The 17,701-nt window shown below is 35.8% G+C and overlaps 1 protein-coding gene across 1 annotated transcript; it reads left to right on the top strand.

Moving 5' to 3' along the window:
* The first annotated feature begins 257 nt into the window (after positions 1-257).
* On the top strand, positions 258-1,653 carry LOC122238329 (olfactory receptor 2B11-like). The gene has a single exon (XM_042985247.1). It carries the CDS (start codon positions 325-327, stop codon positions 1,273-1,275), a length of 951 nt encoding a protein of 316 aa, XP_042841181.1. The 5' UTR covers positions 258-324; the 3' UTR covers positions 1,276-1,653.
* The last annotated feature ends 16,048 nt before the right edge of the window (positions 1,654-17,701 follow it).

The raw sequence follows: 17,701 nt of genomic DNA, 5'->3' as shown, positions 1-17,701 counted from the left end.
CTGTTTTATTCTTTTCTCTGATATAAGAGCAATAGTGACTTTCCCCTTCCCTAATCACTTTTATAATAAAATTTGCTCCATTGCATTTCTTAGGCAAACACAAAGATTTGTTGCCCTTTCTTTTAGACACGCTACAAAATAATAATGTTTGGTATTGAGACTCATATTTTTTCATGATTACAAGTATCAAACGACTTCACTGGAGTTACACCACAGAGAAAATCTCTGCATAATTCACTCTATGCAAATGAATAAACTGACCCTCAGGAAACCCCATACTGAAATACGTGTCCTCACTTTGACTTGAATCCACCAACAAGAGAAATGGCAGTCATGAATCCGGGCAATGCAAGCATTCCAAAGTTCTTCATCCTATTGGGTTTCTCTGATCATCCCTGGTTGGAAATGCCACTCTTCATAATGGTGCTTGTGGCTTACATCTGCACACTAGTGGGAAACATCTCCATTATTGTTGTGTCCAAGGTGGACCCTCATCTTGACAGCCCTATGTACTTCTTCCTTTCCAACCTCTCCTTTCTGGACCTGTGTTTTACCACAACCACCATCCCTCAGCTGCTGCTGAACCTCTGGGGCCCAGATAAGTCCATCAGCTATGGAGGCTGTGTGGCCCAGTTCTATGTGTTTCACTTCCTGGGAGCCACAGAATGCATCATCTTGGCAGTCATGTCCTTGGATCGGTACATAGCCATCTGCAAGCCCTTGAGGTACCCAGCTATCATGCATCAGAGACTCTGTGTGTCCCTAGTGGTCATGGCGTGGATAAGTGGCTTGGCTAACTCCTTGCTTCAGGCATCCCTCACTGTCCAACTGCCACTTTGTGGTAACAACAAGGTGGATGACTTCCTGTGTGAGATTCCAGTGATGATCAAGATGTCCTGTGTTGACACCACTTTCAATGTAACTATGCTCTCTGTCGTGGTGACATTATTTACCTTGATTCCTTTGTCTCTTATTCTTGTCTCCTATGGGTTCATTGTAGCTACAGTGCTCAGAATTCGTTCATCAACGGGAAAGAAGAAGGCCTTCAACACCTGTGGCTCTCATGTTATTGTTGTCTGTCTCTTCTATGGGCCAGTAATGTGCATTTATGTGCAACCTTTTGGTACTAACTCCCAGGACAAGAACAAACTCATGGCCCTGTTCTACAGTCTGCTGACTCCTATGCTTAACCCTTTTATCTGTACTTTGAGGAACAAGGACATTAAAGGGGCAATAAGGAGACTTCTCCCATTGAGCCATCAGGGAAGAGAATAAGCACCACCATTTTATACTCCACACTCTCCATGTAGGACTCCAAAGAGCCCCTTCTCTAAATTACTTCTCAATTTTTCCTCCTCCAAAATGGTTAGTATCCCTCAGTAACTATCCAATCTACATGTATGTTTATTCACCACAGTGCTGTGATTGTTGGCCCTCATTTTGCAATGTGAACCCTAATTCCCATTTGCCTTCAATTTGCATGAGACCGAGTCCCTGTTTAAGTCCTCTTAGTCCATCTAGGGATTCTACCTTAGGAATCTGAAAAGTATGCAATGAATAAATGTTCACTAACTGACTCATTCAACGTCAACCATTTATGTGTAATTTTATAAAAATAATGCAAGTAATATAAACCACAGTTATCCTTCTTACTATTATGGGATATGATAAGTATGATTTGCTAATTAACTATTTTTATTGAAGTATAATTGATATAGAATGTTAGATTAGTTTCAGGTATACAACGTAGTGATTCAACAATCATATATGTTATCAAATGCTCACCATGGTAAATGCAGTCACCATCTTTCACCCTAGAACATTATTTATTACAATATTATTAACAATATTCCCTATGCTGTACTTTTCATCCTTGTGACTATTTTATAACAAGAAGTTTGTGTCTCTTAATCTCCTTCACCTAATTTGTCCATCTCCCTACCCCAACCCTTCTGGCAACAGTTTGTTCTCTGTATTTATGAGTCTATTTCTGTTTTTTGTTGTTGTTGCTTGCTCACTTTTTATTTTTTTAGATTCCACATATAAGCAAAATCATATGGAATTTGTCTTTTTATTCCTGACTTATTTCACTTCGGGTAATACTCTAATTTTCACACATGATGTTGCAAGGTTTTTTTTTTTTTCTTTTTTATGGCTGAGTACCATCCCATTGTGTCTGTGTGTGTATATATATATTCTTTATCCATTCATCTACGTTGGATACTTGAGTTACTTCCATGTCTTGGCTATTGTTAATAATTCTGGAATAAACATAGGAAAGCATATATCTTTTGAATTAGTTTTTTGTTTGTTTGTTTGTTTGTTTGTTTCTTGGGTAAATACCGAGACGTGGAATTACTGGGTTATATGGTATTTATATTTCTTTTTTTGTTAATATTTAGCTGCTTATTTTTGAGAGAGAGAAACACACAGAACATGAGAGGGAAGGGTCAGAGAGAGAGGGAGATATAGAATCTGAAGCAGGCTGCAGGCTCCAAGTTGTCAGCACAGAGCCCTAAGCAGGGCTCAAACTCCAGGACCATGAGATCATGACCTGAGCTGAAGTCAGATGCTTCACTGAGTCACCCAGTCACCCCTCTATTTTAATTTTTTTAGGAATCTCCATACTGTCATCCATAGTGGTTGTACCGATTTAAATTGCCTCCAACAGAGCCAATCAAATCCCTAATGAATTACTGGCAAGACCAGATAGGATAATACCTCATACCATATAACTCAATCTTCAATCACACATTCACTGTCTGATCCTTTATAAATAACATAATTGAAACAATAATATTTGACTCTTACTTTACTACATGTCTCCATGGGATTCCTTCCTTTTGAGTCTTTTTTAATGTTTATGTATTTTGAGGGAGAGAGCACAGCAGAGAAGGACAGAGAGAGAGAGAGAGAGAGGGAGAGAGAGAGAATCCCAAGCAGGTTCCACGCTCAGCACAGAGCCTGATGTAGGGCTCAATCTCACGACTGTGAGATCTTGACCCATCTTGAAATCAAGAGTTAGCTGCTTAACCTACTAAGCCATCCAGGCGCCCACAGATATTTGACTGAAGTAACTATTTCCACGTGTACAAAGGGAAACCTTATGGACTCAAATCTGAGAGACTTCTATGCAGCCTCCTGGTGTTGAGAGTTGTGTAAACTTCGCTGGGGAGATAATTTTCCTAGCATGAGAATATTAGGTGTATTTGGTGCACTGAAAGGATGAACTGGTTCAATTATTTATGAATAAAGTATTAGATGTTAAGAAAGAACATGGGGGTGGTGGAAGATAACGTGGGAAGAATGGAAAATAAATTGTCTATCACATCATCAATTCTGAGAAGTGATGAAGCAGAAAGATATATGATGATGTGGGAGGGGAATTCTATTGATTTTATCAGTAATATTAATTCATTATAACCTGTCATTTTTCATACTACTTTACTCCCTACCCTTACAAACTCTCATCTTTTAAATTATATTTGAGGTAAATTTATATTTTTCTAAAACTAAGTACTTTCATGCAAGGTGTTCATACATCTGCACATCCTGGTGCATTTGTATGTTTCCACTATTCCCTTCCAAATGGCAAGAACAAAACCCACTGACTCATATTGTACAAGCCTCTAATATAGAGATATAAAATGATTACAATCACTAATTAATCAATCATTAATGTTTAATTCCTTTTCTATGCATTGCCACAAACTTTTCTCTGTAGACATGAATGGAAGGACACTATGATTCTGCTGTTATTGGAAACAAGGAAATACACTCTTTTTGGAGGCAGGATGATTCCCTGCCATGACCATGTGTCTGGTAAAAAAAAAAAAAAAAAAAAAAATCTGATTTCACTATGTGAACCTCTTTCATAGTACTGGCCACTTGAAACTTTGCATTACTTTGGATGACTACTATCTCAAAACAAACAAACAAAAAACCATAAGGTCTTTTTATCTCACTTGGTAACCTAAGGAGTCAGTGCAATAGGAGCTAAAGAATAGGCTCTGAATAAATACTTTTTTTAAATGAATGAATGAATGAATGAAAAGTATTATCCACAGCCTCATTACCCATGATTAAAACCTGTATTTAGACCCATGTAAAATGTGTCATGTACTAAACAATGTATAATAGCAGATGTGGTTAGTAGCTGATACTTAAGGAAATACTTCTCAAATTATCTTCTGGAATGGCTCCAGTAGATATGAACTGCACCCAGTTTATAAAAACTAATCCAGTGGTGCCTGGGTGGGTCTGTCAGTTGGGCATCTGACTTTGGCTCAGGTCATGATCTCGCAGTTTGTGAGTTGGAGCCCCGCATCAGGCTCTGCGCTGACAGCTCGGAGCCTGGAGTCTGCAGCCTGCTTTGGATTCTGTGTCTCCCTCTCTGCCCCTTCCTTGTTCGTGTTCTGTCTCTCCCTATCTCTCAAAAATAAATAAACATTAAAACTTTTTTTAATGAAAATAAAAAAAATAATCCATATTTAAACAAATTTGAGGAAAGCCATATATTATTCTTGGAGTTTGGAAAGAAAGTTAACATATTAAATGTGTGATAACTCCAAAGTACACAGTCACCTTGTTTAACACTTCTCAAGTATTTTTGTTCTGATTTTATTGGCTTCTTTTTGAGAGAAAATAACATATAGCACAGTTTGGGAAATAACTCACTAGAAAACTTGAATCTCAGAATAGAAGCAGAGATCATAGAGGAACTGAAGAAAGCAGAAAATCTCACCATTGCGGTATATGAATAAACAGACTCTTACAAAGTGTTTGTTGGGTTTTGAAATAAAGTTGCCCGTAATAGTCCCTTTATACCTCCCCAAGTGTCTGAAATCTCAATACTATTTATTCCTTTAGGATATCATGTTTGCAGTCAATTACTACATTTGCAACTTCAAATCAGTATGCACTAGACTAATTATTTCCTCTTAATTATGGTATAAATATAATAGCAGCTACACATAGGACATGATAATGTAGTTAACTGCACTATAGTTTAAATATTAAAATAAAGAATATGTTTCCCTTTTTACTGAATATTTTTCAGCTAAGAATGGAACTCTTTAATATGTAGCTATCATAATAAGCAGATGGTGCATACTTTTAGATGAAATGTACAAAAATATTAATATCGATATCTACATAAATTGTTTCTCAGCAAACATATTGAAAGACATTTTTATCATGGATGTTTATATGTATCTCCATGTGACATGTGTGGGCACATTTGGTATAATTAGTCTAACCTGCCAGAGGGCTGCTGTTCAACCTTGATACACCTCAAAATCTTACCAAGCTTTTAAAAATCTCAAACTTGATTCCACTGCAGACTTCCTATATCAGAATTTGAGCAATCATGTCCAGAGAACTATTTTGAACATTTTTTTCAGTAGATCTTTATGTGCACCCAGAGTTCGTGAAGGCCATTGCAGGGAAAACATTTGAGATCTCCAGTAGGACAGAAGTCAGATAGGATCCGACTAATGGGAGAAATGTAGCCCAACACAAGAACAGGACATAATCCTTGTCATAGGTGTGAAGAATTATACATGCTGCAAGCTTATACGAAAGAACTATAAACCCATTAGCCGATAAAAATAAAAATCACAACACTTGTCAAATGCTAAGTCAATGCAACAAGACTAAGCTGACACATTTGAAGAGACCTGACCTTTCCCTCTGAAGTAAATGTTATGCGAAAGTAGGGTAAGTACTTCAAACAATAGTGAAACTCACACTTATGTGCAACAAAAATTTTTAAAAACATGGTTTTATAAAACTAAAATATACTACAAAATCTGAGAAATGAATAGTTACTGTTGATAACTGAAACATCAGTCTGGGGTAAGCCAATATAAGAAATATTTTAAAGCAAGAACAAAAATAAGAAAACTATAATACACCATGTGATAAAATAAAAGATGTGGAAATTGACAATAAAAGCAAGTGTGAACAATAGAAATGGTAGTTGAATTAAAGCAATATATGGAGGAGTAATAATCCAGTAGAACATAGGAAAAATATCCCTGAGTTACAAATAATTATTTGGATGCACAGGATTAAAACAAAAATCCATGTTAAAGCATAGTTAACCAAGGAAAAGACTGGACATGTCTTTGTGAACTCCTGAATTCTAAACATGAAGGAGATATCTTAAATGTATCCAAAAAGACTGGATGATATATTTACTTAGGTCAGACCATCCCTTTCTCTAAGAGTATCTAGAAAATCTGGATAAAATACAAAAAAAAAAAACACTAGAAAATATGTATGCTGTTTTGTAACATACTGAAAGAAATTGCAGACACTATGGTGTTCAGCACTTGAGGGGTTGACTTCCAGGGAAGGGAGGAACACTGAAGAGACAACACCTTTTTGAATCATATACCCTTCATAAAATTTGCCAGTTCTTTACATGTGCATAGCAAAAGTTCAAGGAACTAGGCAAAAGCAGACACTTAGGAGACATAGAAGGGGAACAGGATTTTTGGCAACCACAAAAACCTAAGGAGACAAAAACTGGGATTCAGGGCTCCCAGGGAAGCCAGGGTAAGGAGGTAAAACTCCAGGTAGACAAACAAAATACTTGTCATGTTTCTGTATCATCCCTACATCAGAACTGGAAGTGGCTAAGAGGTTAAGAAACAGGATTTGCTATAAGACACCATATAACTAAAAGATAGGGAGAAAAGGAATAAACAATGTGCTCAAACTTAAATGGTCATCAACTTAATATAGACTGCTATTTGCACAAGAGTTATATAAAAACCTAATGGTAACCATATATAAAAAACACTCATAAATATGCAAAGAATAAAGAGAAAGAAAACTAAATATATCACTAAAGAAAAGGAGCAAACCACGAAAGAGAGGACAAGGATCAAAGAAAAACTTTACAAACAACCATAAAACAAGTAATAAAATGACAATAAATGCATATCTACCAATAATGTAGATACTGTGAATGTAAATGGACTAAATTCTCCACTCAAAAGACATAGGGTGACAAAATGGATTAAAAAAAAAGAAAAAAGATCCATCTGTATTTCCTAAGGGACCCACTTTAGACCTAAAGTCACCTGCAGATTGAGAGTAAAATGATGGAGATACATATATCGTGTAGAGGGATGTCAAAGAAAGCTGAAGTTGCAATACTTATATCACACAAAAAAGATTTTAGGGGCGCCTGGGTGGCTCAGTCGGTTAAGCAGCCAACTTCACCTCAGGTCATGATCTCGCGGTCCATGAGTTCGAGCCCTGCGTCGGGCTCTGTGCTGACAGCTCAGAGCCTGGAACCTGTTGCAGATTCTGTGTCTCCCTCTCTCTGACCCTCCCCCATTCATGCTCTGTCTCTGTCTCAAAAATAAATAAATGTTTAAAAAATAATAAAAAAAGATTTTAAATACTGTAACGAGACAAAGAAGAACAATATATAAAAATAAAGAGAACAATACAACAGAAAGATATAACAATTATAAATATTTATGCATTTGACATGGCAGCACCCAAACATAACAGTTAATAACAAACATAAAGGAATTAATCAATAATAATACAGTAATAGTAGGAAAATTTAACACCCCACTTACATCAATGGACAAATAATTCAAACAGAAAATCAATAAAGTAATAGTGGCTTTGAATGACACACTGTACCAGACAAACTTAATATATTCAGAACATTTTATCCTAAAGCAGCAGAACACACATTCTTTCAAGGCAACATGGAAAATTCTCCAAAATATGTTATATATTATGCCATAAAACTAGCTGCAACAAATTCAAGAATATCAAAGGCATCCCATGCATATTTTCTGGCCACATGCTATGAAACTTAAAGTCAACCACGGAAAAAAATCTGGAAAGAACACAAATACATGGAGGTTAATATACATGCTACTAAACAAAACATTGGACAACCAGGATGTAAAAGAAGAAATAATTCACATGGAAGTGAATGAAAATGAAAATACAATGGTCCAAAAATTTGGGATGCAGAATAGGTGGTCATAAGAGGTAAATAAAAAGTAATACAGGCCTACCTCAAAAGGCAAGAAAAATCTCAAACAACCTAACCTCACACCTAAAAGAGCTAGAAAAAGAAAAACAAACAAAACCTAAAACCAGCAGAAGGAAGCAAATAATAAAAATTAGAGGAGAAACAATATAGAAACCAAAAGATAATAGAATGTAACAATGAAATCAGGAGCCTGAAAAAAATCAATACAATTAATAACCCCCTGGGGCGCCTGGGTGGCTCAGTTGGTTGGGCGTCCAGCTTCAGCTCAGGTCATGAACTCACAGTCCGTGGGTTCGAGCTTCACGTCGGGCTCTGTGCTGACAGCACAGAGCCTGGAGCCTGCTTCTGATTCTGTGTCTCCCTCTCTCTCTGCCCCTCCCCTGTTCATGCTCTGCCTCTCTCTGTCTCAAAAATAAATAAAAACATTAAAAAATTTTTAAATTAATAACCCCCTACCTATACTTAAAAAGAAAAACAAGAGAAAGACTCAAATAATTAAAATAACAAATGAGAGTGGAGAAATAACCAACACCACAAAAACACAAACAACTATAAGAGAATATTATTAAAAAAAAAAACTATATGTCAACAGATCAGACAGTCTGGAAGAAATAGATAATTTCCTAGAAATATATAAACTACCAAAACTGAAACAGGAAAAAATGGAAAACTTGAACAGACTGATAGCAGCAAAATAGTTGAATCAGTAATCAAAAATCTCCCAACAAACAAAAATTGACGACCAGATGGCTTCACAGGGGAATTCTACCAAACATTTAAAGAAGAGCTAATACTATTCTTATCAAACTATTCCGAAGAAGAAGAAGAAGAAGAAGAAGAAGAAGAAGAAGAAGAAGAAGAAGAAAAGAAAAGAAAAGAAAAGAAAAGAAAAGAGAAAAGAAAAAAGAAAAGGAATTCAATCTATGAGGCCAACATTGCCCTGACAAAACAAAACAAAACAAAACAAAACAAAACAGATAACTATTTCACTAAAAAAGAGAACTACAGGCCAATAACTTTGATGAACAGAGACACAAAAATTCTCAACAAAATACTAGCAAAATGAATTCAATAATATATTTTTTAAAAAAAATTATTAAGCAAGATCAAGTGGAATGTATTCCTGGGTTGCAAGTATGGTTCAATGTTCACAAATGAATGTGATATATCAATAAGAGAAAAGACAAGAACCATGTGATTATTTCAATAGATGCAGAAAAAAAAAAACATTTGACAAAATATAATGCCCATTCGTAACAAAAACCCTCAATAAAGTAGGGATCAAGGGAACATACCTCAAAATCATAAAGGCCATATATAAAAAATCCACAGCTAATATTCTCAATGGGTAAAAACCGAGAGATTTTCCTCCAGAGTTAGGAACAAGGCAAGAATGTCCACTCTTATTTCATATAATACTGGAAGTCCTAGCCTCAGAAATCAGACAAAAAATAAAAAAAATAAAAGAAATAAAACATCCACATCAGTAAAGAAGAAGTAAAACTTTTGTACTTGCAGATGACATGATACTTTATATAGAAAAGACTGAAGCCTCCACCAAAAAACTGCTAGAATGGTAAAGTCTTAGGATACAAAATAAACACAAATCTGTTGCATCTTTAAAAAATATTTTAATGTTTATTTATTTTGGGGAAAGAGAGAGAGAGAGACAGAGGATGAGCTGGGGAAGGGCAGAGAGAGAAAGGGGGACACAGAATCTGAAGCAGGTTCCAGTCTCCCAGCTATCAATGGGGCTCGAACTCACAAGCCATGAGATCATGACCTAAACCAAAGTCAGATGTTTAACTGACTAAGCCACCAAGGAGCCCCTGTTGCATCTTTATATAATGATGAAGTAGCTGAAAGAGAAATCAAGAAATCAATCCCATTTACAACTGTATCAAAAACCATGAGATACGTAGTAATAAACCTAAGCAAAGATACATCAAAGATCTGCAACTGAAAACTATACATAGCTTATGAAAGACATTGAAGAAGACACAAAGAAATGCAAAGATATTCCATGGTCATGGATTGAAAGAAAAAGTATTGTTAAAATGTCTATACTACCCAAAGCAACCTACACATTTAATGCAATCCCTATCAAAATACCACCAGGGCTTTTCAGAGTTAGAACAAACAATCCTAAAATTTGTATAGTGCTATGAAAGACCCCAAATGCTAAAGCACCCTTGAAAGAGAAAAGAAAAGCTGGAAAAATCACAATTCTGGACTTCTGGATGTATTACAAAGCTGTAATATTCAAAACAGTATGGTACTGTCATAAAAACAGACACATAGATCAATGGAGCAGGATAGAAAACCCAGAAATGAAACCACAACTACATGGCCAACTAGTCTTCAACAAAACAGGAAGGAATATTCAATGGGAAAAACAATAGTGTCTTCAACAAATGGTGTTGAGAAAACTGGACAGCAACATGGAAAAGAATGTACGGCATTCTTATACCATATACAAAAATAAATTCAAAATGAATTCAGTGTCTCACCTAAGTGTGAGACATAAAACCATAAAAATCCTAGAGGAGGGAGTAGGGAGTTAATAAGAGGATCCCGGGCTTTCTTCATCCCTCAAACACAGCTGTCCTGGGTCAAATCACTTGGAACACTCAGGAAATGGACTGGCAGAAGGATCGACATATTGGAGGTAGAGAGCATGGCAGGTGCAAGGTGCGTGGAAATGAATTGGGGGAGAGAAAAACAGCAGTGCCACAGACAGAAGGCAACCCTTTTCATGGAGAGAAAAAAGACAAAGAGAGGGGTTTGAGAGAGCACGGCATTGGGTCACACAGGAGGGAAACCTTTCCAGATCATGGACTGGGGAGAGAGAGGTACTGAGTGTCACAGTAGTTTGTGAAGCTCAAGTTTTGTGGTTTTGGAAGTGTGCAACTTTATCCAGAGCTGAGCTTGGCTTACACTCCTTGGGAGGAAGGAGCTGGCCATGAAGTGTATAGTGTGGTATAGGGATCTCTGGGGGTGCACTAGGAGAGAACAGTCCCCTTACTGGAGTACTTTTGGAAGAGGGTATGTTGCCCCTTCAAGGACAAAAGACCCCACAGGTGCCAGCGAAAGACTTTTAATTAGCAGGGGACAGAGGCACATGCAGAGGGCAGATAACTGCTGCTTTTCTCAGTGCTACACCATAGATTCTGAGCACCATACAGGCATGGGACTGTTTTCCTTGAAAAAGGACATTAGACACAGTGAGGAGAGGCTCTACTCCTAAGGTGGGGTATGGATTCACTCAGTGCTGGGTCCCATAAAAAATACGTGGAAGCCAATGAAAATAAAAACATGAATGTCCAGACCCTTTGGGATGCAGCAAAGGTAGTCCTAAAAAGGAAGTACATTGCAATACAGGCCTCTCTCAAGAAACAAGAAAGGTCCAAAATACACAACCTAACCTTACACCTAAACGAGCTAAAAAAAGGAACAGGAAAAAAAGCCTAAAGCCAGCAGAAGAAGAGAAATAATTAAGACTACTGCAGAAATAAATGATATAGAAACAAACAAACAAACAAACAAACAAACAAAAAACTCAGTAAAACAGATCAATGAAACTAAGAGCTGATTTTTGAAAGAATTAACAAGATTGGTAAACCCCAAGCTAGACTTTTCAAAAAGAAAAGAGAAAGGACCCAAATAGATAAAATCGCAAATGACAGAGGAGATATCACAACCAACACCACAGAAATATAAAAAAATATATAAGATAATACTATGAAAAATTATATGCCAATGACCTGGGAAATCTGGAAGAAATGGACTAATTACTAGAAACTCATAAACTATCAAAACTGAACATGAAGGAATAGAAAATTTGAATAGGAATTTACCCAACGGATACAGGAGTACTGATGCATAGGGGCACTTGTACCCCAATGTTTATAGCAGCACTCTCAACAATAGCCAAATTATGGAAAGAGCCTAAAAGTCCATCAACTGATGAATGGATAAAGAAATTGTGGTTTATACACACAATGGAGTACTACATGGCAATGAGAAAGAATGAAATATGGCCCTTTGCAGCAACATGGATGGAACTGGAGAGTGTGATGCTAAGTGAAATAAGCCATACAGAGAAAGACAGATACCATATGGTTTCACTCTTATGTGGATCCTGAGAAACTTAACAGAAACCCATGGGGGAGGGGAAGGAAAAAAAAGGGGGTTAGAGTGGAAGAGAGCCAAAGCATAAGAGACTCTTAAAAACTGAGAACAAACTGAGGGTTGATGGGGGGTGGGAGGGAGGGGAGGGTGGGTGATGGTTATTGAGGAGGGCACCTTTTGGGATGAGCACTGGGTGTTGTATGGAAACCAATTTGACAATAAACTTCATATATTGGAAAAAAAAATTTGAACAGACCAATACCAGGAAAGAAATTAAATCAATAATAAAAAATCTCCCCCCCCCAAAAAAAAAGAATCCTGGGCCAGATGGCTTCCCAAGGGAATTATACCAGACATTTAAAGAAGAGTTCATACATATTCTTCTCAACTGTTCCAAAAAAAAGAAAAAAAAAAGAAATGGAAGGAAAACTTCCAAAATCATTTTATGAAGCCAGCATTACTTTGACTCCAAAACCAAAGACTTCAGTAAAGAGGAGAATTACAGGCCAATACCCCTAATGAAACTGGATGCAAAAATTCTCAACAAGTAATAGCAAATTGAATTCAACAGTACATTAAAATAATCATACACTATGATCAAGTGGGATTTATTACTGGGCTGCAGGACTCATTCAATATTCACAAAACAGTCAATGTAATACACCAAATTAAGAAAAGAAAGGATAAGAACCATATGATTCTTTCAATAGATGGAAAAAAAATTTGATAAACTATAGCATCCACTCTTGACAAAAACCCACAACAAACTAGGGATATAAGGAACATACTTCAACATCATAATGACCATATATGAAAGACCCAGAGCTAATATCGACCTCAATGGGGAAAAACTACATCTTTCCCTTATGTTCAAGAACAAGACAAGGATGTGCATTCTCACCATTACTATTTAACATAGTACTGGAAGTCTTAGCCTCAGCAATCAGACAATAAAGGAAGAAAGAACAGGCATCCAAATTGGCAAGGTAGAAGTGAAACTTTCACTATTTGCAGACAACATGGTAATTCATGTGGAAAATCTGAAAGACTCCACCAAAAAAATTGCTAGAACTAATACATGAATTCAGCAAAGTTGCAGGATATCAATCAATGTGAAACAATCTGTTGCATTACTATACATCAATAATGAAGCAGCAGAAAAAGTAATTTAGGAATCAATCCTATTTGCAATTGTTTCAAACACAATAAGATTCCTAAGAATAAACCTAACCAAAGAGGTAAAATATCTTTGCTCTGAAAACTACAGAACATTTATAAAATAAATTGAAGAGAGCACAAAGAAATGGAAAATAATTCCATGCTCATGCACTGGAAGAATAAGCATCATTAAAATGTCTATACTACCCAAAGCAATCTACATATTTAATGCAATCCCTATCAAAATAACACCAGCGTTCTTCACAGAGCTAGAACAAACAATTCTAAAATTTGTATGGAACCACACAAGCCAAAGCAATTCTGAAAAAAATAAAAACCAACCAGGAGGCACCACAATTCCAGATTTCAGCTATATAACAAAGCTGTAGTCATCATGACAATATAGTGCTAGTGCAAAAATAGACACGTAGATCAATGAAACAGAATAGAAAACTCAGAAATGGATCCACAGCTATATGGTCAACTAATCTTTGACAAAACAGGAAAGAGAATCCAATTGAAAAAAGACAGTTACTTCAACAAATGGTGTTGTCAAAACTGGATGGCAACCTGCAGAAGAATGAAACTGGACCACTTTCTTACACCACCCTCGAAAATAAATTTAAAACGAATGAAAGTCCTAAATGTGAGACAGGAAACAATCAAAATCCTACAGGGGAACACAGGAAATAACCTCTTTTACTTCACCAGAGAAAATTCTTACTATATACATCACCAGAGGCAAGGGAAACAAAAGCAAACATAAAATATTGGGACTTCATCAACCTAAAATCTTCTGTACAGTGAAGGAAACAATCAACAAAACTAAAAGGCAGCTGATGGAATGGGAGAAGATATTTGCAAATGACATATCAGATAATAGGTTAGTATCCAAAATCTATAAAGAACTTCTCAAACTCAACACCCAAAAAACAAAGAATCCAGTGAAGAAATGGGCAAAAGACATGAATAGACACTTTTCCAAAGAAGACATACAGATGACTAACACACACATGAAAAAACATTCAATATCGCTGGTCATCAGAGAAATACAAATCAAAACTATAATGAGATACCACCTCACACCTGTCAGAATGGCTAAAATCAACACAAAGAAACAGCAGGTGTTGGTAAGGCTATAGAGAAAAAAGAACCTTCATCCACTGTTGGCAGGAATGCAAACTGGTCCAGTCACTGTGGAAAACAGTGTGGAAATTCCTCAAAAAGTTAAAAGTAGAACTATCCTATGATCCAGCAACTGAACTACTGGGTATTTACCTAAAAAATACAAAAATACTAATTCAAAGACATACATGCACCCCGATGTTTACAGCAGCATTGTCAACAACAGCCAAATTATGGAAATAGTTCAAGTGTCCATCCACTGATGAAATGATACAGAAAATGTGGTGTATATATACAATGGATTATTATTCAGCCATAAAAATTTGAAATCTTGCCATTTGCAATGACATGGATGGAGCTAGAGAGTATTATGCTAAGCGATATAAGTCGGTCAAAGACAAATACCATATGATTTCATTCATATGTGGAATTTAAGAAACAAAATAAATGTGCAAAGGGAAAAAGAGAGAGACAAACTATGAAACAGACTCTTAACTATAGAGAACAGTCATGATTACCAATGGGGAGGTGGTTGGGTGGATGGTTTAAATAGATGATGAGGAATAAGGAGTGCACTTTTTGTGATGAGCACTCGGTGTTGTATGGAAGTGTGAATCACTATATTGTACACATGAAATTAATATTACACTGTATGTTAACTAACTGGAATTTAAATAAAAACTTCTTTTAAAAATGAAAAGGCATTCCTTTTTTTAAAAATATTTAATTTTTGTTTTTTACTACTTTTTTATTTTTTAATTTTTAACTATTTCATTTGCCTTATTTCATTTTATTCTATTATGTAATATTTTTAGTTTTTAATATTTTCCTACCTTCTTTCTTTTCTTTCTTTTCTTTCCCTTTTTTCTCTATTCTCTCAAGCTTCTTTGAACAAGCAGACCAAAACACACCTAGGATCTAGCTTCCTTTATTTGATTTTTTCTTTTGTTTTTAATTTTTAGTTTCCTATTTTATTAAGTTTTTTTCTTTCTCCAATATAACAAAAAGAAGGAACTCACCCCAAAAGAAAATTGGAAGAAATGACAGCCAGAACTTAACACAGATATAAGCAAGATGTCTGAACTACAATTTAAAACCACGACAATAAGAAATTAGATGGGGTTGAAAAAAGCATAGAATCCTTTATGTGGAGATAGAAGAGGTAAATTAAAAGAATAAAGTTAAAGAAGAAGTTAAAGTTAAAGAAGAATAAAATTAAAAATGCTATAACCGAGATACAATCTTGAAAGGATGCCACCGTGGCAAGGATGGACAAAGCAGAGCAGCGAATCAGTGATACAGAAGATCAAATTATGGAGAATAATAAAGAAGAAAAAAGAAGGAAACAACGTGAAAATATCACAATACAAGACTTAGAGAACTCAGTGACTTATTAAAAAGGAATAACATCCAAATAATAGGAGTTCCCAAAGATGAAGAAAGAGAAAAAGAGGCAGAACGTCTATGTGAGCAAATTATTGTGGTAAACTTTCCTAATCTGGGGAAGGATGCAGATTTTAAAATTCAAAAGCACAGAGAATTCCCATTAGATTCAACAAAAACCAACCATCAGCAAAGCATATCATAGTCAATTCAGAAAATACACAGATAAGGAAAGAATTATGAAAGCAGCAAAGGAAAAAAAGTCCTTAACCTGTAAGGGAAAACAGATAAAGTTCATAGCAAACATATCCAGAAACTTGTCAGGTCAGAAAGGAGTGGCAGGATATATTTGATGTGCTAAATCAGAAAAAAAAAATGCAGGCAAGAATTTTTTATCCGGCAAAACTGTCATTAAAAGTAAGAGAGACAAAGAGTTTCCCAGGGGGAAAAAAAAAAAACTAAAGGAGTTCATGACCACTAACTCATCCCCACAAGAAATTTTAAGGGGAACTCTTTGAGTGGAGAAAAGAGAAAACAAAACAAGGCCATATATGAGAGATCCATTCTTCTAGAGTGCACATGGAACATTCCCCAGAACAGATCGCATACTGGGTCAAAAATCAGCCTTTGACAGGTACAAAGAGATTGAAATCATTCCTTGAATATTTTCAGACTACAATGCTATGAAATTCAAAATCAACCAAAGGAAAAAAAAATTGGAAATATCCGTTCATTTGATGCATAGAAAGCACTTGACAAAATACAGCATCCTTTCTTGATAAAAACCCTCAAGAATATAGGGATAAGAAGGATCATACCTCAAGATCATAAAAGCCATATATGAAAGACCCACTGCTAATATCTTCTTCAATTGGGAAAAGATGAGAGCTTTTCCTCTAACGTTAGGAACAAGACATGGATGTCCACTCTCGCCACTGTTATTCAACATAGTATTGGAAGTCTTAGCCTCAGCAGACAACACAAAGAAATAAAAGGCATCCAAATCAGCCAGGAGGAAGTCAAACTTCCACTCTTTGCAGATGACATGATACTCTATGTGGAAAACCAAAAAAAAAAAAAAATCCACAAAAAAATGCCAGAACTGATACATGAATTCAGCAAAGTTGCAGGATATAACATCAATGTACAGAAATCAGTACAATTCCTATGCACCAATAATGAAACAGCAGAAAGAGAAATCAAGGAATAGATTCCATTCACAATTGCACCAAAACCCATAAAATACCTAGAAATAAACTTAACCAAAAAGATGAAAAATCTAAACACTGAAAACTATAAAAATCTTATGAAACAAAATGAAGAAGACAAACACAAAAAATGGAAAAAAACATTCCATGTTCATGGATTGGAAAAACAAATATTCTTAAAATATTGATACTACCCAAAGCAATATACATATTCAATGCAATCCCTGTAAAAATAACACCAGCATTCTTCACAGAGTTAGAATAGTCGTAAGATTTGTATGGAACCAGAAAAACCCCTAATAGCCAAAGCAATCCTGAAAAAGAGGAACAAAACTGGAGGCACCACAATTCCAGACTTTAATCTGTACTACCAAGATGTAGTTATCCAGACAATATGGTACTGGCACAAGAAGAGACAGATAGATCAATGGAACAGAATAGAACCCAGAAATGGACCCACAAACATATGGCCAACTAATCTTTGACAAAGAGGGAAGGAGTATCTAATGGAAAAAAAGACCGTTTCTTTGGCAAATAATGCTGGGAACACTGGAGAGCGATATGTAGAAGAATGAACCAAGGTGACATTCTTATACCATATACAAAAATAAATTCAAAATGGATGAAATACCTATATGTGAAACAGGAAACCATCAAAATCCTA

Source organism: Panthera tigris, chromosome B2, assembly GCF_018350195.1.
Source record: "Panthera tigris isolate Pti1 chromosome B2, P.tigris_Pti1_mat1.1, whole genome shotgun sequence".
Classification (NCBI taxonomy): Eukaryota; Metazoa; Chordata; class Mammalia; order Carnivora; family Felidae; genus Panthera; species Panthera tigris.
Note: the sequence above shows the minus strand (reverse complement) of the source record. Positions and strands in the feature narration are given on the sequence as shown.